Source organism: Dromaius novaehollandiae, chromosome 10 (genome assembly GCF_036370855.1).
Source record: "Dromaius novaehollandiae isolate bDroNov1 chromosome 10, bDroNov1.hap1, whole genome shotgun sequence".
Lineage (NCBI taxonomy): Eukaryota > Metazoa > Chordata > Aves > Casuariiformes > Dromaiidae > Dromaius > Dromaius novaehollandiae.
This window is the reverse complement of record NC_088107.1, coordinates 4,504,378-4,527,728: the sequence shown is the minus strand read 5'-3', so window position 1 is coordinate 4,527,728 and position 23,351 is coordinate 4,504,378. Positions and strand designations below refer to the sequence as shown.

General features: G+C 36.4%; 1 protein-coding gene across 11 annotated transcripts in view; it reads left to right on the top strand.

Moving 5' to 3' along the window:
- Positions 1-23,351, top strand: part of MEF2A (myocyte enhancer factor 2A) — a 97,644-nt gene that overhangs the window by 37,953 nt on the left and 36,340 nt on the right. For all 11 annotated transcript variants that reach the window (XM_064517905.1, XM_064517902.1, XM_026121674.2 and 8 more), the window contains 2 exons: positions 76-275; positions 7,104-7,307. In XM_064517905.1, coding sequence (XP_064373975.1) covers positions 222-275; positions 7,104-7,307 — 258 coding nt within the window. In that variant the 5' untranslated portion in view covers positions 76-221. The remainder of the gene's footprint in view (positions 1-75; positions 276-7,103; positions 7,308-23,351) is intronic.

Below are 23,351 nucleotides of genomic sequence, written 5' to 3'. Positions count from 1 at the left end.
AATTATTTTATGCATACTTGCAAATTACTATAGAGAAATGTCATTAAACTTTTTTAAACTTTTATTTTTTCTTAGGGGTTTATAACAGGAAAGAGGAACCTTTTCATCAAGTTGAAGACAAGGTAGAAGAAAACTGTATCATGTGTTAGAATACTGAAGAGTGAAACTTCTTGGATAAATATATTTCTGGATTGTAAAGCAAAGGAAAGAAGAGACTGAAAATGGGGAGAAAGAAAATACAGATCACAAGAATAATGGACGAACGGAACAGACAGGTGAGAAACAGGGAGTCTGTATGAACACTGAATGGAAACTTCGAATAGGTTCATTCTCTTAATTCAGTCTTTTAAAGCGGAGCTTTGTATTCATGTGCCTACAGATGGAGTTACCAGACTACAAATAAAGAATATGTCTTTTAAATGGTTTTACTGCTATTTTTGAGATTATTTATAATAACAGTTTTCCCTATTATTACTTTAGAACAAATTCATTGTATAACTAGTATTTTTATTTAAAGGATGTACTAGTCCCTACATTCCAGTAGGCTGGAGGATGGTAGAGAAGATCCTTTGAAACAGACACTTCACTTGATGTGAGAGCTAGTAGGTACACTTAGTAATTAAGATTGAGGAAAGGATGAGAATTTGGGAAAGGATGTAGTAAAACCATTTGCTGCAGCCTCTTTGACACAGCTGGGTGACATAACTATGGAAAATGAGCTACAGCGATTTGGATTTTGTAATGAATTTTGCTTACATGCTCCTATTTGTAAGCATTAAATTGTATTCCTTGAGGAGCTATTAACTACAACAGTCTTGAAAAGTTGCCCATCAAGAGGGAAGAGTGCACTGTTTGAAGAATGGCATAGGGAAAGTTGGCTGCGTGCTTGTTTTTATTAGGGGTGGAAAAAATAAAATGAAGAGGTGTATTGTGAACTTGAAAAGTACCAAAAGCTGGTGACTGTATGCAGAAGTGGTATTTCCTGTTAATTTCTGAAATCCATTGCTATGTGATGATATCAAAGAAAACTTTAATTGGATATTTAAACATATTTGGAGGTATCTAAAAGCAACCCTTTTTAAGGAAAGGTATTGTAGGAATGACTTGCCATTAAGGATAGTTACAGTGTGTCAGACTGTAGATGCAGGTAGTCCAATGCCTTTTCTCCAGGGGTGGTTATAAATGAATGACCAGGGAATAGCAAGATAGAGATGCACATGTTATACTACTCTGTATTCTCTTCTAGCGTCGAACTATTCTTAGCTCAGGGATTTCCTGAGCTGGATGTGGTTTCCGTATATTTTAGTAACCATTAATGCAGCCATCTCCTCCCTTTCCCCCCCTCGCTCCCCCCGAACTTGTTCAGTCATCCTTTGAGCCCTTTTAAAGTTGTAGCATTTACAGCATCTCTTGGCAAGTTCTATAGGTCTATTACCTGTTGTTTCAAGAAACACTTTTCATTTATGTTTAGTCATGCTTCTGCTAAATTTTTAGCTCTTCTATCAAAGAGGCAGCAGTCGGTACCTATCCAGTCTGTCCACGTTGCTCATGATTCTGTACACCTCTGTTATATTTTCATATCTCCCTTTTAAATGACTTTTTTCAGGCTGAAGCATCCTAACTTACTTAATTGTTCTTATACAGAAGTTATCCACACCCTCGATCATGCTTGTTACTTTTCCCTAAACCATTTTCAGTACTACTATACTCTTCTTTTCTGGGAAAGGAACTCAGAACTGCACACAGCATGCAAGATGCATGCAAAACATGGATTCATACAGTGGCATAGTGATGTTGGTTCTCTCTTCCCTTCATAGTATTTGGTTTGCTTTTTTAACTCCTACTGAGCACCTAGCTGATGTTGGGGTAATGATGGGGTTCCGTGAGACTCTTGCTCTCAACATACCAGCTTGGAGCCAATTGTTTTATATGTGAAATCGGGGCTGTTTTTTTTCCCCTGTGTCACTTTAAATGTAAATATAAACTCTAGGAACACTATATGTAGCAAGAAAAGTATTATTGTAGTTTGGGAGAAAGCCAGGTATTGTGTTTGAACAGCTTTAATTACACAGTAACTGTATGTTTGATGTAGATAAATGACTTAAGCACACATAGTAAAAGTAGCTGAATTAATAACTTTAGTTGTTTCAGATTTTGCTCTAGAACTTCAGGCAAGCTGAAGAGGTTGAAATTGATTTTATTTTTTTCCCCTTTCCCCCCTCCTGCTGTTTTCTTGTTTGAAAGAAGTTGGATAACCTTGTGTTTTTTCTGCTTGAAATTACAGATCCTGACTAGAGCCTGATTTTTTTTTTTTTTTTGGTTTTTTTTTTTGTTTGTTTATAAGGTTATCCATCTCTTTGTTTGAATTGCTGTTTTTTATTACATGGGGAGCAGGGGAAATACTGCGTTTATGTAACACTTTAGCCATTGGTTCACTTGCTTTGGCTGATGCGAAACATAAGTGATTGAACTTTGAGTTTTGTTTCTGGCTGGTTTTTGGCTGGCACTTTTATGTGCTGTTTGTTCATAGTGATTAGGAAGAGATTTTTAGGCTCTAGCTTTTAAAATCAGAATTGAACTTGCCTTCTCCTTTTTCTGTGGAAACGCAGAGATGATATATTTTGTTTGTTTTTAAAGGTGCTGAATAGCTTATCAGTAGAACCAAACTTGTTTTGTGTAGAGGTATTGATGGTATTCTTTAACCCTATCTGCATCTTGTTTTTATGTCAGCTCATATATGCAATTTTGACATACTAAGATACCTCTGATGCACGAGATATGTAGTAGGTATTGATTTACTGTAGAGGGACTTTTTCATTGACCTAGACAAAAAAGGTATTTAGGGTTTGTTTTGCCAGTTGGAGAGCATAGTTCAGTTGTGTCCTGTTGGTTTATCTATGGCACACATAGCTGGTTAGTAGGTCATTCACAAACAGCATGTAAAGTCCTGCCGTGATGTTTCGTATGTTTTCTCATTTGAAAATATGAGTAGAACGTGACAGAGATTTGCCTGTAGAGCAAGTTCTTACAGCTTACGTGGGAAGAAAAGCTATTGTTTCATCAGAAGCCTCTTGTTTCAGATGCGATTGTGAGTGAGCTCAAAACAGACTATATAGACCATTACTCTGGGGGATTACAATTATCGTGAGACCATCATTGTATTATTAATTAAGCATTCTTATCTGCTTGAGTGAGCTGTAGGGCATTTATGTTCATTAAGCTGAAGAGAATAAAGTACAGTAAATTAGATATCAAAGGAGCTCAATGTTGCTGTCATTACCACCCCCCCTTTTCACTAAGCAATATTACAATAACACTGAAGAAGCTATTGCCCTGCAATAAAGATGCTTGTCTTCATTTTAGTGTGGTTGTAAGTAAATGGCAAAAAAACTAAGAGAAACTTGCAGGACTAATCTAAATTTCTTAAAGGAAACTGAGTTTATAATAAGTTATATGCATTACAGTAAGGCTCGGACTTCAGTGGGACAGGCTTGTGATAAGCACTGGCCAAACACAAAGTGAGAAATAGGCCCTAGCTGAAGAGCTTATACGTAAAATAGCCAGACGAGATGAAAAAGAAAGCAATTCAATAGAGAGGTTAAGTTGCCTTGCCCAGTGTCATACAGGTCCTTAGTGGAACTAGGCCTTCAGTCTTTTCATTGACTTGCTTCTCAAAGTAGTACAGCACACTCGCATCTGGTTTATCGTACCTTCTTTCTGACAAAGAATAGACATCAAGGCAGTGCCTGTCTCTACCTGCTCTTATTTTGGTAATAATGTCTGACTGTGTCTTGTAATTGAAGTGTTAGAAGAAAAAGAGCTGTTTAAAAAAGTAAAATAGAAATCCAGACTAAGGAAGCAATTCTTAATGTTCCATCCAAGGTAGGTTAAATTTCAAGTGCTCTGAAAGAGGACAAAGTGGCAGACCGCCGATGTTGTGCAAGATCTGTTTTTAGAAAGCTTCTATATTGTATTGTATAGGAATAGTGAAACTTCCAGGAGAGATACAGACCAGTAGGAGCTACATTTGGTCAATTTGTTGAATTGATAACTGAAAACAGAATAATAACAAAACATACATTACCATCAAGCCAGTCAGATTTTTGGTATCCTTGTCTCACTAATGTATTATGATTGTTAAACAACAGGTAGCTAAAAAAGTTCTACTTGCCGTGCGTAGTTGGACCTTGGATATGTGGGAGCATGTTACAATACTGTTATATAGAATTGTTTCAGAGATAGTGTTGTATCTTAATGGAGCTTCCCAACAAACGGTGCTTGAAGTGAAATGAATTAAAATGTTTTGGCAAGTGCCCACTTTCCATCTGAATGCAGATTATTCAGGCTTCACAGAAGACTCAGTGGTTAAGTGGGTCTTTAGACCTTAAGAAGTTTCTTAGAAATTGCCCAGAAACTTTAGGTGGAACTATTGTTATTGTAATATGTCTTACTGGGTACATGGAAAAGTTCTGGTCTGCTCTACTTCCTCCCATGGAACATGGAACTATGGAGACATTTAAAGGAACTTTTTTTTTTTTTCCTCCTTTATCTTGCATTGTTCAGACAACAGACTCCTCTGACTGGTAGTGGAGGAACTAAAGTAACAGAAGGTTGCTCTTTCATATTGCATGTTGATTTTAGAAGTGGGAAGAACTAGATCACTGCCTAAAATTGATTTTGACATCTCAAACTAGCTCTTCAGAATGAGCTCAAGACTAGATCAACAGAATCCCTGGCAACTTTTACTGCCTAGTTTTAATGCTTCAGTAGTCCTACACGTAAGGTAGTGACTCACCCTTCCCCCAAACCAAGAAGTCAAAGGTTTTTTACAAATCTTAAAACCTATTTATAGTATGTTCCAAGTATACTTTCTGGATTTAGTTAATTGGCATCCTCTTGCTTCATTATACTAAGCACTTTTCAAATGATTTTTCTTGTAAATGTGTGCCATGGAAATACACAAATACTTTTGTGTTGAAAAAATAATATTTTTATTAGAATGGTATGCATATCTTAAGCTTGAATCTAAGTAGTATGTTAAATTAATCTTTTAATAAATACTTAATTTCAGTCATGTAAGATGCATGGAGTACCTTAACTGAGAATTTTCCTTTTTTTATCTTCAGCATAAATTCGAAATAACCAAAAAAATATTTTAGAAATAGGAAAACTGACAGTTAAATAATCTGTTCAGTGTTGCACAGTATTACTAGATGAGAACAAAAACTTGATACCACTGAGTCCGGACAGGCTAGTTGTTGGTGCGTAAGGACAGAATGAAAGCGATAGAAAATTGTATGTGGCTGGAACTTTTGCCAAGGAGACGCTAGGTGACTCTTTCCCTCAAACGCAATGTAGTCATACTTCATATCCGTGAAAGCGGGCTAATGCTAATCGAACTGATTTTATATTCTCATCTTTGTAGGTCTTATGTTTATTACCTTTATTTTTACTAGGGCTAAATTGTTAACAATTTAGGCTTTCAAAAATCATAACCTCAGTGCAGGCTTTTGGGGGGTGGGGAGGGGGAAACATGTTAAAACCAGATTTTTTTGGTGGACATCTATAGTGTTTTATAGCTAGAGACAAAACTCGCGTCCACATTTCCAATGCCGCCGTTGGTGGTGGTAGTACAAAGTGTTTGTATATTGTTTTAATAATACAGTTACTGTCAGTATGCTGTACACATATGGCATTAGTGTATCTGTTTGTTTCCCTTCGTGAAACTCTTAGATGGGGGGAGGGAGGTATGCAGTTTGCATATGGATAGTAATGAACAGACAATATACGTAAGATATTCAGCTCTGGAAAAAGTGCCTCGAGGTGTGTATGCACAGAATTTTCTCATCTATCTTCCAAAAATTTGATGTACGCATAAGTGATCAACGTGTTAAACTGTAGAAACCCTTAAAACAGGTTTTGCTGTTTCTTGCGCTTTGTTTAATTCCTATCTTGCAAAAATATTCTGGTTGATACCTGTTAAATGTGTAGGACATATAGGTTACTTATCTATCACAAAGAGGCTTAGAGCTTGAATTGTAATATGGGGGTATGAATATGGCTCTAGACAAAGATGTTGCATTACACACTGAAGCATAGATTAAAACTTTTGCTAGCTCTGAAAATAGCATCTTTATTTAAAAGGTCTCAGAAGATTAATTTCACAGTAGTAGATTAGGTGCCGGTTTATGGTACTGAAGAGGAATTTTAGTAAAAATATTGTCCTTTAAGTTGGTCTTGGCATCAGACCTGTAACTGATAGGAATTAAAAATACATCAACTCTCTTGCATCATTAACTGAAATTTTGTGCAAGGAATAAATTTGCAAAAAAAATTTTTTTTTCCAATAATTGATGGTGATTTTTCATAATGAAGGTTTTTGGTTCCCTCTTCTCTCCCTTTGGCAAATGCTCTTTTGTGCTGTTCTATAATAAATTTATTCCTCCAGAATGGTTTTAATTGGGTAGAATGCTTGTTTTATGATGTTCCCAAGTGGCAGAAAACAACCCAAATGTATAATTGAATCTGGTTAGACAGTTTAATAGCAACAAAATAGCATTTTTCTTAGCTTTGCGTAATTAGAAATTATATTACATAGTAATGGTGTTGCTTCTATTGATATTGCTGTTGATATTTTGTTAGCTTTAATTTTGATATAGTAGAATTAAGGTTGCAAGTACATGTTCATAACTGAGTGTAAGTGTTTCAAAATAACTGTAATAATCGCAAAAGAAAATATTATAATACCAGCAAAATCACTGTTGGTTGAACAGAGGAAATACGGTTAGGGAATCTTCCAGACTTTAACTCTTTCTAGTAATTACGTGATGGTGAAAGAGTTGGGTGAGGGGGAGAGGGAGATCATGGTTTAGCTTAGTCTGATGTGGAGCATCGACCCTAAAAAGCACAACTCTAATTATTTTTGTAAGAATTGTGACACCCAGATAGGCAATCCTTCTTTTAAGCTTGTGCATACATTCCATTATGTCATTTGTTAGTAGGAATAGAGTAAGCTGTCTTGTTATATTCCCTTGAATGCTTGATTATATCCTTCAAAACTTTGTCATTTTGGGGAAAAAAAATGATTATTCTTTCTTCTCTAGGTCACCTTTACGAAGAGGAAGTTTGGATTAATGAAGAAGGCATATGAGTTGAGTGTACTCTGTGACTGTGAAATAGCACTCATCATTTTTAACAGCTCTAACAAACTCTTTCAGTATGCCAGCACTGATATGGACAAAGTTCTTCTTAAGTACACAGAATACAACGAGCCCCATGAAAGCAGAACCAACTCAGATATCGTTGAGGTAACAATTTGAAAAGATGATCAGTTTTCTTATCTCCCTAATGCTTCAAAATGGATCAATATAGACTATTTTAAGTTATTTTAACTGTATGTGTTAACTTGGAAATGTTGTCATAAAATGTCGATCTCTTTTTTTCAGTCTGGGTTCTCTAAGAGAATAAGCCTTCTTTACAGCCACTTTGTCTTATCATCTGCCACCCAACCCCTGCCAGATTTGGGGAAACCTATGATTTCATCCAAATTTGGCAGTGGAAGTAGAGGTCTGAATGATGATCATCTTATTTTTATTTTTTTTCAAGGTTTTCATGACAAAAATGTCAGGTGAAGGGAAAACAACATCCGAAGCGTGCCCCCAGCCTAAAGATAATTACAGTTTGGCTCCTTTTCTGAGAGGTATTAGCCACTTTACCAGGCAGTGTTGTACGTAGCTCAGATCAGCCGCAGCCTGTGCTGCGGCTTGTTCAGCCAAAAAGAGTGATGATGAATATAGGGGAATGAAAAGTGAGGAAGGCAGAGAACGTGAAAACACGCATCTGTAGAAGAAAAAAGGCTTTGTTGGTTTTGTTGCTAAATCAGTCACTATGTCGGTTAAAACACAGTTGTAGTTAGCAGTAAAACAGCCACAATTTCTGCAGTAATAGAACAGTATGAATATGTTTATTCAGAGGTGTTGGTTTCTTCTGCCATTTTTATTTTGCTTATGTTTCCAGTATAAACTCAGAATTTTCCAGTACATCATTTCTCGATTAGGTACAACAGAAGTCAAGGATTCTCTTGGCAGCTGGAGTCTTTCTGTACTGTAATTGCATTCTTAAAAAAGCTGAAAAATTTTACTTTTTATTAAAAAGGATGAAATGTTTGGTTATATTTGGTGTGTAATTGGATAGAATTTGGTCTATATGCATCTGTTTTAACTATTTTTCCTCCTTTTTAATATTTCTAATATTTCTGGAATTATCAGATAAGATATCTAATTTCCTCATTTATTATATCTCAGCTATTGAATATTCTCAGTGTTCTCTTACTGTGATTTTGTGATATTTGTGTGTAATACATTCAGATAAAGCATTCTTTTAAAAATTAGCTTCATTTGAAATGTAGCACAGGATCTATCCAGAAAAGGATAACTAAGAGTTGACTGTAATATGAAAAAAACAAGGAGTTAGTCAGTGAGAAACAATGGGTCACCAAAAATGCTAATTTTAAAAGGAGAAAATTGGGTTCTGTTCACTGTTTCAGGAAATAATGTTTAAATATAGACAGTGAATTTGTGGATGGAACTTAATGGGGTCCTGTAACTCCTGATGTTTATTCTTGCTGACTGATGACTGGCTACTAAATGAGGGCAGAAGGGAAGGAGGAGAAGAGAGAGAAGCTGAATTCAGTTGTGGTGGCAGGGGTTGTTCTTGCTGCTCAAGCCCTCAGGGCTTGTGCTTTCAGTCAGAGGTCCTTGGTTCAGCTTCTGCAGCATTGTGATTGTAGGAGATTTCAGGTAAGAGTCATGTCTCCAACACTCCTGTGAGTAGACCAGAACAGCTGGCTGACTAGAACATTTCATTTAAAATCTGAAGTTGTCTTCCAAACAAAAGCTTTGCTTACTAGGAATGGCTTAGGAACGGTGATTAGCCTGTGTAGCCTCGTAGAAGCCCAGAAGATCACTGAGTACAGGGAGGATGCTAGCTGATCTTGTAAATAAGTTTTAAAGTAGAAATCAGGTTGACAAAACCGAGAAGCAGAAAAGTGCCTTACCTTTTCTTTTGAGAAGGTTCTGTGTTAATCACCCTTCTATATGATCACAAAGAAAACTTTTCTAACGTCTGTCTTCAGCTTTGAATGCTACCAAGAGGGGTAATACAAGCTTTGAAGAGTTGAAGGAATATTACCTAATCATTGGATTAGAATAAATTAGAGTTAAACGCTGTAGAGGAAGGGAAAACCCAATTCTTTTGGGATGAGCTATTGACTGTGACAAACCTGGACATGGGTGTGCAAGCAAGTCAGTTGGCTAAGCTGAGGTTTTTTTCTGCTTTTAAGGACTCTTTGTGTTATGACTTATGGGCATGCTGCTGCTTCACATCTTGAGGAGTGAGAAGCTCTTCCAAGTTCGTTTCTACAGAGGGCTGCCTGTAGCTTTATACTGATGTCAAGCATTTGGCTCACAGCAACCACACAAAAAAATGCAGGCCCCCAAGTTCGTATATTCTTTCTGTTCTGAAGGAACATGTAAGGACTCATCTGAAGAGTCTTCCTAATGCTGCTTCTATAGATGTATATATCAGTCTGGGGTTTGGGACTTTGCTCTTGTTTTCAAAACACAGTATTTCTTAATCAGAAATGCGGTTGTCAGACACTTCAGTTTAGCCCTATGCACTCTTTAGTCTTTTTGAAAGATATTTTTGTTTTTCTTAAGACAAAGTTATTTAGCCAAAGAGAGGCGTGTATACATTTTTTGAGAGGAAAATCTACTCTGAGTTTTTGGCTGTGTTGTGGATATCAAAGTTTTTAATCAGTAGGATGAAATATTAACAATCTTGATGTACATAAGGTAGATTGACATCTTGCTGATAGATTCCAGGGAAAAAAAACCCCAAATCTTAAATTATGTGTATAGTTTTTCAGAGAGATACTCTGCAGTTTTGTTTTTGCAACTGATTGCATTTCAGATTTGTTCTGCTCATATAGTAACTTTTGTATTCTGCTGGCTATGGTTCTTAAGGCAATTAAGAGATTTCGGTCATGGTTGGGTAGGATGGCTTGCTTCCCACTGTAAGTAAATTGCATCTTTTTCTTAATTTACATGAGATTTATTTCTGGGAGGCCACTGAAATACTTGGGGTGGTTTAAATAAAAAACAAACCCCTACTTTTTAGTTCTAATTTTGTTTTCCAGGTTGTTGGCTTATTCTTTTGCTTACCTTACATTTGCTGTATAATCTTTTTGTTTTGTTGTTTTTGGTGCGTGCATGTGTGTGTGTACATTTGTACATATAAATGTGTCATTGTTACTTAGTGGTAGTTTTGTGGCTATCAAGTCCCTGGTTTAAAATGTTGTGCAGATTGAATGCATCTTTTAATAGGTTTAAGCCTTGCAGAAGCGTAGGAGACATCCGTATCTAGGATTTTTGCACAGTTCAGGCAAAACTTGCTTATGTTCTAAACCTAGCCTGGCCTTGTCCAAAAAATGCTAGAAGAGATACAAATTAGTGAAAATCGTTCTTCTCTTAAGTTTTATCAAAAACGGGCAATTTAGTATACAAAAATGGAAGCCTTTTTCAGATTTCTAGCTTGATTTAAACACGAAGAAAGCAACTCTAACTTCATGCGCACAGGTATCGTGTTCCAGGATTACAAGAGAGGTCTGCTCTCCAGATCTGCAAGAATAAACGCTATGGAAGCCATACTGAGCCTTCTAAGCAACAACCTGAGGTGACCTAATGGGTCCCAAACAAGAGACGACCCTTCCTTCTTTTACATGTCATGCAGCTGCTGACTGGTGCTCATTGGATATAGTCATGAGCAGGTTCAGCTTGTAAATCCAGCAGAAAATTATCTACCTTTTTGGTTTTGTAACAGCTGAATTGGCTGAGTGAGGAACATGAAGTGCTTTGGAGCAGATGCAGTAATAGGAGCATAATAGGGAGGAACACAGGGGAAGGGACAAGATAGGGGAGAGTAAGACACCTTCCCCCCCTCACCTTTAAGCAGCAGCAAGCTGCTAAAAGCTCACTGCTTCATGATATTTCACCGTAAAGGATGCTGATGACGTGACACAGGTGAAGTTAAAGTGTCAGCACTTTGGAAATGTTTTGAAAGAACAACGTAGAATGGCTGCTGCTTACTGTATCTGTGCAGAGAGTTTTAACTAATATTTATTATAAAAGGATAAACAGTTTTTCAAATATTTACTGAAGCAATTTGGAATAAATAACTTTCTTTTATGGGATTAGATTGTGGTTGATTGATTGTATGCATCTTAGTTAATATTTAGTAATTCATTTGTCTCCTTGAATATGACAGACGGTGTTTATTGTGATGTAGGCTCACTGTGAAACTAGTCTTGACCCACTGTGTTCCTGATATGCATGACAGGAGATTTTTTTGGCTGTTTTGGAGAGGAAAGCTGATTCTGCACAGGTCGGAAGATGTATGAGGGGAGAAACTAATCTACCACTCCTTATTTTTCAGTACTGTATAGATGGTAATATTATAAATGAAATTGATAAAAAAAAAATCTTATCTTTCCCTTATAGTTGTCTCCTGCTCAATTTTGGCATAACATTTGCTTTTATATGACTAGAGCTTGGTATCTTCTCTTGCTGCTGGAACGCTCATGTGAAAACATAGTAAGAGAGATGTGTTAAAGGAATCCTAGAAGTTTTTGTTGATATGTACCTTGCACCCTTTTATCTTTCACTTGTGCTACTGCAGATATGAATCATCTATTTTTGTTGTATGTCTATTCTGTAATTTTTCTTTCCCATTTTACATATTTTTGTTGGTCCCATTTTTTGTTTTAACTTTCAATATTTTTGTATCTACTTTCTTTTTTCCTTTCAACTTCTAAACTGTCTAGTTACCAATAATTTTTTGACTTATCCCAATTTCTTGCAGTAGCTACTTTGTAACTAGTATCTGATATGGCTATATGAAATATGGCTTTTCAGCCACCTCAGCAAAATCATAAAAGTTTGAATAGCTGGAATTTAAAGTTAAAAAGTTAGACTTACAGTAAAACAAAATTTTGTAACTATGAACAATGTACTTGGAGATGGTCCATTCTCTTTCATTTGGTACTTCCAAATTAAGGGAAATAGTCTTCTAACAGATATTCTGTAACATCTGTATGTCATCTTTGTGCTGGGACACAGCCTCATTGATCTTGGACTTTCTTGTCATTTAATCTGTCTGTTTTACAGCATCTGAAGAAAAGAGATGAATAGGGAAACAGGCTTTTTTGAATTGCTCTCAAAATGTTCCTAACATATACATCTCTTTTGGAAAAATGTCCTTGCTGATCAAGATCAGGCACAACTCTCTAATGAGTTCTAGATTCTTTCCTATATCCCTTTGAAATATGAAAGATGAGCACAGCTAATGGTCAGCTAGGTGGAACTTTGGGAGGAACTTATGTTTACTCATCTGTGGACCTTTTAAGGAGAAGACATTTTTCTTTTCGACCTCGTGGAAGGAAAAAGCATATCTTCTGTGGAAATTCCACAGTAAATTTTTTCATACAATTTCAGAAATACAAACTTGCATTATTCTAAAACATTCTCAGTGTTTCTTGTTCTTGAAGCACATGGTCCTTTTCATACCAGATGAGAGAAGTTTTGCACTATTGTGCAATAGGGTTTCATTAGCCTTCGCTCAACACAATTATGATAAAGTAAAACTAATGCTCTTTCACAGATTAGGATGGACCGTATAGGGATATTGAAAAAACTGAAATTTTCATTCAGTGTATGTTTTGAATTCTTCAAATGTTAGGAAAAAATATATATATAGTTTTATAGAGCAGTAATGGCACAGTTGTAAGTTGTTACGCTGTAGTACTGCATATGACTTGAAGGACTTGTCAGAGGTGTGTTACAGTATTTGATGCTTTATTTATTTCATGGACTTTTTTTTTTTTGTAATGTATTATTCTTGGCAAGAAGGTGTGGTTTTTGTTCCCCCGCGCCCCCCCCCCCCCCCAAAGAAGGCAAATAGAGTACTTCCAGGGAGTAAAATGTGAAGAGTTTCTGTTTTTATCAAGGCTTTGTATCCGTTTAGTTGACAGAATGTTTTCATGTAAAAAAAAAAAAAATAAAAAAGCCTGTTTGATTCATTGAGCCTAGTTTTCCCTGGGAGTCAAAAACTGAAGATAGGTTCTTCTTTTCACCTTTTGAGCTCGACTTCTATCTTCTTATCTGTCTTGTTTGATGTTCCTTGAGTGATAGAGAAAACCAGGGTTAATTTAGCTTGCACTTGGCCATGTGTGGGTTATGTACATTCCATCACGTCACCTCATCAAATTGAGGTAAGTTGAATTTAGAAGCTGGTCTTAAAATGTGACCTACTTTCCCATTTGGCATCTGCGCCCATCAGAATTTTGGACAGATGTCAATTAATGAGCCTCCTCAATGTTGTATAATTTAATATTGTTTTCAATATAGTATAAGACTTAGATTATATGCCAAATATTGACAGCTGTCCTAAAATATGGAATAGATCTGTACCAGAAGTCATAACTAAATGTCTAAAATATATATATACACACACACTGTATTTTTTTAAACATATACTCTTGTGAAAAGACTGCTGTATTGAAATAATCATAATTATTTCTTGGTGTAATGTTAAGTTAGTGGTTTGGATGTTTGAGTAAAATCCATTAACCTGGGAAATGCTGATTCTGTAATAGGAAGTAGTTTTTGCGAAGACTTGGTATGACGTTGGTTATCCTGTAGTTTAGATAGTACTGCTACAAATCAGAGCAAGACAGAAAGGTGTGACTTGAATGGCTCACTGGAAACAATGAGCTGGCATAAATGTACCTGATATCTCTTATAGTAGTGTAAATATGCCACTTTGATGTTATTTATAGTGCTATCACCTTGTATAAGCTTCATTCAGTGCATAATCTTGCATTGAAATGCTAAATGGGCACACCTATTTCTCTTCTTATGCACAGCATTTTAATGAGGAGCTGTTGTAGGAGCAATACCCTCTTTCTTGTCATAGACAGGAGACTACCAGAGACTTGTTTGTCAGATCATAGCTTTGAGTATGTAGAGCTCATCTGCACATGCAGAGCCTGCAGCGTAAAGAAGCAGATGCACCTCCGCAGCCAGATGGAGCATATGCCGAGAGACAAGCGTAACAGTGTGGGGAGCGTAAACAGAAAAGTTGGTGTTGGAACACTATGATTAAAAAAACAAAAGCAATAACATATACTACTGTTTTAGTTTTTTAAGACAGTGTTCTCCTTCTCCCCAGCATTGCTTCTTTTCCTGGCTATGGATTACCAACATGTGTTTTGAGCTGCTATTGGTGTGTCATATGGTATGTTTGACCACAGGATGCTATGGCATTTTGGTACCACTTGAGTTGGTCCATAATTTCTTCCTTTAAATTTGACTGAACCCTGAAGTTCTGGGAATTGTATCTGAATATGCATGGATGTACACATGCAGCATTAATGAAAAAGACCTTCAGTTAATTGATCCTGCTTCCTTCTGTGATAGTTTTTGCGTTCTGCTGTATACCTTGTATGTCCAATCTAGATAGGCGTGTGGTAAGCAACTTGGACTTTTGTATTTTGATATCTTCCTTCAAAATTGTATTTCTTTGAAACATCTCATAAGACACATTACATGCTGAGTTCTAAACATGATATTTTGGAAAAGAAGGGAATGTTCTACAGCCATCTCTGTTGCGAATGGAAACTTAATAAAAAGCTTAATGCTTTATGTAGATGACTAAAATTCTCCAAATGTACATTAAATATCAATACGGCCTTACTGAAGTGAAGCAGTGCTGAGAGATGATACTATGAATGTTGACTGTTAGGCACACTTTGATTGTAGGGAAGTTGACAGTCCTGGTTAGTTAGTGTCATTTTGCATTCCTTCGTATTTGATAGATGGAGAATTGCCAGTAAAAAAACAAAACAAAACAAAACCCACCACACAAAATAGAAACAGCTGTGGGCTGATAGAAAAATACATATGCTGGTGGGACCACTTACTTTGGTATCATATATCTGAATGGCATGGAGTGCACTCTGGAAATCACAGAGACACATTTAAAAGAGGGAAGAAGCTTTAAAAATGGTTACAGTCAAGTAAGGAAATGACTTAATACTCTGTGCGTGATGCTGAGAAAATGTAGGCATTATCAGACTTGATTTGCTAAATGATTATGTAAATGTAATTATACTGCATATATAACACTTAAAATAATTTGAGACAGCAGACAAATGCCTTTGAGACATCTTGAGTAGGTGATTGAGGAGGATTTATGTACAGTTAAAGACTAAATCACTTTTCGCTTACCTTAAAAGAGAGAGAAAATGGATAAAATCTGTGAAGTGCTTTGGAATATGGTTCATCAAGTAACTTAGATATATAGTAACCTGAGTCTGTTTTCTTTTTTCTCTAGTGGAAGTGCCTGCTGTAAACCTGACTTGCAAACAGGGTGTGGTTTTGCATTTTCTTTCCCCTTTGGGGTTCAGGAAGAAACAGCTTCCTTGAAAAGTTAAAATATTTATTTAGAATGTAATGACAGAAGACACTTGTGTGTTTTGTGCTGAGCAGAACAGTCACCACTGCACGTGGCTTTCTGTCTCTTCTTTATCTCTCTCTCCCAGCACTTAATCCCTCAGAGTCTTATTATTGTGAACTGGTGTTTTCACTAATTTGTCTGAATCTTGCACTTCATCCTAGTATTCTACTTTGAAAGTAAAATGTTCTTTTAATTCTTTGTTGATACTGCTGAAATTGCTTTTGGCATACTGGTGAATAACATTGACAGGTTTAAAAAAAGATGACAGATTGTTGGTGATCTTAAAAAAAGCTGACAATGCTAGAAAAAAGTTTTTGTTCTAGTTAATGTCATTTTGTGTTCCTTCATATCTGATATATAAAGAATTGCCAGAAGTAGGATAGACTTTAAAAAAAAATTTAACAGCTTTGGGCTTTGGAAAAAGCAGTATTCCCTTTTCCTGCTTTTGTTGTTGTGTGTTTGGATAAATCATATTTTAACTTGCTTGCCTCCAAATAATCTAAAGCTATGCTTTCATTATGTCTGAACTAATATCTAAATTTAGTGTGAGAGGGTTAACAAAACTAGATTTTGTTTACCTCTTGCATAAAGCTGTTGTGTTTTAGCATAAATAATACAGAATGACTGTGTATTACTTTTAGATTTCTTTTTTAAGGTCAGTAACTGAAGCCATAAAAGGGGTGTTAGTATTGGCTATTATTATTTTTTATGCATTTACTGATTTTATTCTGTTAGTACTAAAATACATAGTTTGATTTATGAACTTCTTAAGGATAACTGCATTGAAGCAGAATGGTAGCTTTACAAAATCTAAGTAAATGTCTTTCAGAGCTTGGCAAGTAACTTCAGAATACCTAGAGAAAAAAATCGCTGGGAAGAGTTGAGCCGCTGGGCAGAAGAAAGAGCCAGCTGTTTTTATTCGGTGGTAATAAATTTCTGTGTTGCAGAAAGTGAGAGACTATATAGGGATTTCTAAATAAGTGAGGAGATACTGAATTCTGTTTAAAACTTCACTATAGTTTATTGGTATTCTGAATCTTGGTGAATTCCAGATAGTCCCGAATGAAGTGAACGTTTTAATGTTTTGGTTCTAATTTAAGGTTCACAGTGTCTTATAAATAGATGTCATACTTGCCATAGGATAGAATCTGTGTTTTTTGTGTGTTTGCAGCTGTTCTAAGTATTTCTTAGTTGTGTTTCGTATGAAAGCTGTCCTTACTTTTGGTTTATGTCGCAGATGAGCAGACAGTGATGCCATCCTTATTCCACCCCTCCTTATATATCTTTATTAAAATGTTAACTTTGAAATGTAAAAGTTAAAATGTGTCAGGCATTCTAGATGATGATATAATAGAGGTATATTTTAAAGCAGAATAACTTAGACTGTTCTGAGAGATTCCTTAAGGAATCTCACCTTGCATCTGAGTTTCCTTGGCTCACAAGGGTTTGTTGGGGTCATTCCTGCATCCTACCCCTTATTTGTCCTCCCCTTTCAAAAGCAAAGGGCTGCAAAGGCTCCATGTTTATATATTTGTTTGCAATGCAGCCTCTGTAATATCAGAGAAAGTAGATTTGCCTCATAACCCACTGGATAACACGTTCCAAAGAATTAAAACTAATGAAAATAGCCATGTTTTTTAAAAAAATTATTTATTTATTTTACTTTTATTTCATATGGCTTCAATTCTTGGTGAGTAACATGTATCTCTCATCTGTTGGAAACTTTCTGGTATTTCTGTTTAAATACTTGCTGCAGGACAGCTCTATAAAAACAGGCGTGTTCAGAAAGCCCTTCTAAAGAACAGCGTTCTGTAAATGTATTGTCTAAGTCCACTTGCTTCTGAGACAGCTGATCGCTACAGGCCTTGTGTTCACCATGTATTGAGATCTGGGTAGTACGTTATTTTAGCAGGTGCTTCAAAGATAACCCTAATTGACTGACCAAGGACTTGTGTTGCAGAGAACTTCTGCAAGGAAGAATGCCTCTTTGCTGGAAATGAGAATAATAAAGCACCAAGTATTCTGCTCTAAAACAGAGAGATTCTCTTCTGTTACAAACTTTTGTATTTATTTCCCAGCTATGCAAGTGATTTTTTTCCACTGGAGCTTAGGCAGCTTCTGCAATGTGTTTGAAGGATGTTTTTATTTTTGAAATTTATAGGGCAGGCACATGAAGTCCGGTTCTCACTCCCGCTGCTCTGGAAGCCCATATCAAAGATTAGGTTCCTGGTTTGTCTGTTCTGGAAAAATTGTGCAAGTAGGATTGAAAACCACCTCCAAGAAAATCAGTAACTGCTCATTACTCATTAATGCTGGAGTTCATGCAGGCAATCATACAAAGACATAATTATTTACCTTGTATTAACAAGTTCTTCAAGCTGTGCTGGTCTCATGGATTCTGCAGCCCGCCCTTCCTTGTGTTGCTCCAAAACTCAGTGCTTTTGAAATTCTCTATTGACAGTTAGAGAGTGCTTGTTTGTACTCTGCCATTTTCAAAATGGGGACCGCAACATCTCATGGTCCATAGAGTGACTTTGGATGAGCTATGCGTGCAAAGAATAGATCCCTGAACGATATAGCTTTTGGAACCGCAATAAGGTAGATAGCTGTTCTTTCTAATGATTTTAGCGCGAGTTGTGTAACGACAGCTTTTGACTTTTGAGTTTATAGGTGCTGTTGTTTGATAGTGTCTTCAGCTGTCAGTCCTGCCCACCTGCCAATGACTAACCACCTTGTTGAAAGGACAGCAGAAGCGCCAACTTGGTCGCTGCTGTTTTAGCACGGACTATCAAAGAGGAGGGAGAGTGTTGTCTATAGGATGCTTCATTCCTAATTGTCTGTTGCACCTCAGTAATAGCACTCAGAAAAGGTAGCCAAAAGAACTACCTAAATACTTAATTTCTCATTGTCTGTTGTCTTGTTGTCTTGTCTTGTTTACATGCTGTGTTCCTAATGAACAAATTTCTAACGCTTTGCTTTTGAATAATCTTAGTGTTTTGGCCCTTAAACGGATGGTGTTTCTCTGGAAGAGGGCTAGGGGAGTCCCTCGCCACCAAGAACTATTGGTTTAGCTACCTCCCCGTCAGGTAGCTGACGTGCAGGTGTGATGGGAGGTTTTGGTTGTGTGATATAGACTGTGGTTTGTGCGTTGCTAGTGTTTGCCTGAAAGGCAGTGTGGCCTATCTAGGCTGTAACTTTCTCAACACTGAACTAAACAGAGACTTCATCCTTTCACCCAGTATGTTTTTCTCAGTAACTGCTCTGTCTCCTGAATAAAGGAGATATTTATGGTGGTAGTTCTTATGAAGCAGACCTATGAATCTTCTGATAGTCCTTTATTAAACGGTATCATCTTTGTTCATCATAATGCTTATAAATCAAAATGCATACAGTGGGTAATGGCTGTTTTGTGATTAACCTTCCTTTCCAGTGATAATTATGACATTTTGTTTATGTCATTATGTCAGCGATGTAATATTTGATGTGGGAGCTTACATATATTTAATTTATAGTATGGTATAGAATATCAATTATGTTAGTTAATTGGCAACAGTATGAATACTAACATTTTAAATGATGTTTTGCTGGAACTATATTTACTGGTTACTTCCATTAGGAATTGAATGCTTTTAATAAATTCATTGGGAATATCATGAATTAAGATTATTTTTTTTTAGATCAAAACTCTTGCACATTGTCCTACTAAAAGCTTTTAGCTGTAACAAATTGATGCTATTTAAAACCATGCTCTTTTTTGCATTAATTTACAGTCCAAGGGTTTTTTTTTTAATAGTGACTTATTTAAAGGAAGAAAAATCAAACGTGTCGTAACCAGTCTTTATTGAATATTAACATGAAGTACACATGATACAGAACAGAGTTTACTCTGAGTCCAGTAGACACTGGACTAATTTTTCCACAGCCTTTTCTCTTGTGCTTCACCATATCCTGCCTCTGATTCTGTGCCCCCTTTTCAGGTTAGGTAAGGACAGTCTTCAAAGAGAGGTGCTTCGGCTTTTGAATAATTCATCCTAAGTGAATGTTATGCAAGGAAAAACATAACTATATTCCTTTGACACATAATTGAAAAGTTCATTATTCAAAACATGAGTTGTGAAATACTTATTCGTGTGTCTTGAAGTCCTGTATTATAATTAATTCATTCTCTAAAAATAGAGATATATCTGCTTGCTGCTCTATTTCTAGAGGAGTTTGTTTCTTCCTATTTGTATATATTTATATCAGCTGGAATTTTCAAGTAGCTTCTTTCTGTGGTTGTATTTGCTTGCTTATTTTTGCAAATGTTCCGCATTAATTTTATGAACTGGAATAGATAATGCTTGTAGACACACCTCTTTGGAGTGCACACGTGTATATACCCTCTCATACTTTTATTTGTCTATCCAGTAGGCCACCTTTTTAGGCCAAATAAAATGTCATTTTCATACTAATAGTAAAGGTAATTGAAGCTTATTTTGATAAACGTTAGTGTAGCCAGTTCCCATCATCTTAAATCTGAATGAGATTTTAATAATAGTGTCAATCCTTAGAATCTACTAATAGTTTTTGTTGAGGATAGTAGCTATTTATGGTTGTACTTACTGTTTTGATAATACTAAGCTCTGTTGAGTACCAGGACTTTGAAATTTCTTACCTGGTATCATTTCTAGATTTACAGCCATATGGAGAAATTCAGGGCAGGAAATGCTTGAAGTAGCAATTTGACATTATTGCATAGGCAAGTAGACCATAAGACTCCCCTGCACCCCCCCCCCCCCTTTTTTTTTTTGTATCATTGAAATGTGATCAGAGTTTAGAAAAAATTATTTTCTTAGCAAACTATGAGTTCCAAACAATGCAGGAGATAATTTCTAAAAGATTGTGAAGTGTGTTATGAAGCTGGGTTGTTACATTTGGAAACCTTTCATGTTCCATATGGCTTATCTGCAATATACTGTTGAAAGGAGGCATTCAGTCTGCTGCTGCTATTGCTGATTTTAAATTTTAACCATCACAGGTATGCAGAAGAGTATATATGAGGGGGGAACATGCATGTACATATGTATGTTGTTGCTTGAGTAAGGAAATATATATGTACCCTTAAATATAGTGTCACGTAGGCACTCTTTGACTAATCCTACAGACAGAACTCTATGTAGCTTGTTCTACAGTTAATTCAGCTTGTTGCAGACTGCATACATTGGAAGGACTGTAAAATATGATTCGTTTATATGCTATGGATTAATTTCTGCTTCCTGGAGATGAACATAAATCTACTTTAAAAGTCTTTTTGTTTTATTTTTAGCAAAAAGACTGGAAAAGACTGACTGAGACTGGCAGTCGAGTTCTCCTTAGTGGGGAAAATCTAATTGATGATACTTTCTCTAGAACAGGTAAAATAAAAACCTGCTCTACTGTATATGATATAATAATTACTAATTTGAATAGAAAGTGAAAGGGAGACAAATAGATTTGAGAGCTTGACTTAGCTTTATGCTGTGGAAGCAGTATTGTCATTACTAGTAGATTGTTAGCCATTTTAAGGCTTGACCTCAAGAAGTTCATTTAGAAATGAGCAATCCAGTGTCTGCTATGGGTCAGAAACTGTATTATAAAGTGCACAGTTTACCAAATGTGTTTCTCAAAGAGTTCAACTAAGAGTATGGAGCTTCCCTTCCTGTTCATCCTAGTTCAAAGCATTTTTGTAATATTCTCCCCGAAAAGGGGAAGAGTGGTTTTTATATTCCGTAAAGTTGGTATTCTTTAGTAATTGCTCATGCTCTTCTATTTAGAATAATGTTTCACAGCAAAGATGCTTCAGGTTGGAACATTGTATGAAGCTTAACCTAACTTCATATGATATCCTGCCTCAAACCTTTTGTACGCGTTATTTTGTATAAATGAGAGTTTGAATCCTGAGTGCCATCTTTATCATATCTTGGAGGAATTTGACAGCTAGCTTTCATGTTTGGCAAGCTAAGGATACATGTTAAAATTTGCCAGATACTGGAAGTGCTCCAGCATTTGAAACGAGACCCTGTCTTTTCTTAGAGTGGTATATAACAGGGACACCGATAAAATTTCAAGTCATGAACATTGTGCATCTGTAAATGATGATTACCTTTGTCTAAAATGGGACATAGCGGAGCATTGCCTGAAGGGCTCTTTCTAGTATTTTATGGCCTGTTACTTTGCAGGCTTCTAATTTCTTGGTTTCTAAAACCCTGGAATAAGTAGTTAAACCTAAAAATAACTTTTTCCTAACATGGTGTAATATTTGGCCAAGGAATATAATCATGGTAGCGAACTTTATGTTAAATACTGTACTCAGACTTCTTAATGTCTAGATTTTTTTGTGTAATGTCAGTTATTTACCTCCAAAATATTTTTACTGATATAATACCGCTACTAATTGAGGACAAGAGAAAGTATGGAAAATGGTATTTTAAGTAAGCTAAAAGTAGTGTGTGTCAATTTTTCAGGTTTTACTTAGTGTGCATTATTTTGGTTGGAGAGCCAGCTGGAGAGATTGGTGAGCACTGTTCTTTAAGAAGTTAAGCTCTCCGAGTAGCTTAGCTCCTGGAATGTCTGTCGGGATCTAGTTTGACCCTTTATGCATTTCACTGAAATTTCAAAAGCCGGGTTCCACTCTGCTCCATAGCTTTGCTGTGCTGTCAGTTTGGGGGTATTTGTGGCTATAATGAGGATGTGAAATTCTGACTGATGGCATAGCAAAATGTAATTGAAAAAGTGTCTGGGGCACTGAAAGGAATGGTATTAGCGCTGATCTTAAGTAGCCTTTTACCTCAAAGGAGAGGCAGACAGCTTCATGATGAAATTTGCAGATGGTTCGGTAGCTGAAGTTGTGAATGTTAATAGACCCTGAGGAAAATTTAGAAAATCTATAAACATTGCACAGAATAATCCAGTACACTTTGCTATGGAAAAAGAAAAGATGTTAAAGCATACAGAAATAATGTTGATGAGCTCCATATACAAGGACACTGTTACTGGGCAGAATTATATATTTTTCTGACTGTTCATATTTGATGCGTATGCTGTGCTTAAGATCAACTCCTGCTTGTATTTTAGACAGCTGCAGAATTCCTGTATTCAATAGTGCAGGGTCAAGCTCTGAGTTTGCAAAGCCATGTTATTTTGGGGGGGAAGAAGGAGAAATGATGATACTTCTAAAGCCAAACTGGCCGGCAGGAAGTTTAAAAACTATAAATAGCTTTCTGTGACTCAGATGCTTGAACGGTGCATATAATCATCTCCCCTATTATGTAAAGGGCGGTAAACAGTAGTATCCTTCAAGGTGGTGGAAGTGAAATTGTGAAAAAGTTCAGCCTGGTTTTATGTTCAACTTCTTGGCGATAGCATGTAACAAGAAGTGAAATAAGAAGCAATTGTCATGTTCTCAGCATAGTTTATGCTATATGTAAAGTTTGTAGTAATACATGTAGTTCCTCTTGCCAGCTGAAGTCTCCACTGCAGGAAGGGAGCTGAACTGCATTAGAGGGATATGTCTTCATCCCCCCTCCCCCGTTTGTTTTCTGTCACTTAGTAAGAATGAAAACCGGGTAGGAGTCTTGTGTCCTTTGTTTTCCTGTATAAATATCTCGGAAAAAAAGGTGGAGGGTTTGTTTTTTTCATTTGTTTGTTTTTATGTAGGATGTGAGTCTGGGCTGGGCTGAGACAATGTAATGGTTTGCTGCTGCCAGAAAGGACAAGCCATTCCCTTTGGGTGCTTTGTATCTCCGGTGCTCAGCCCATCCACT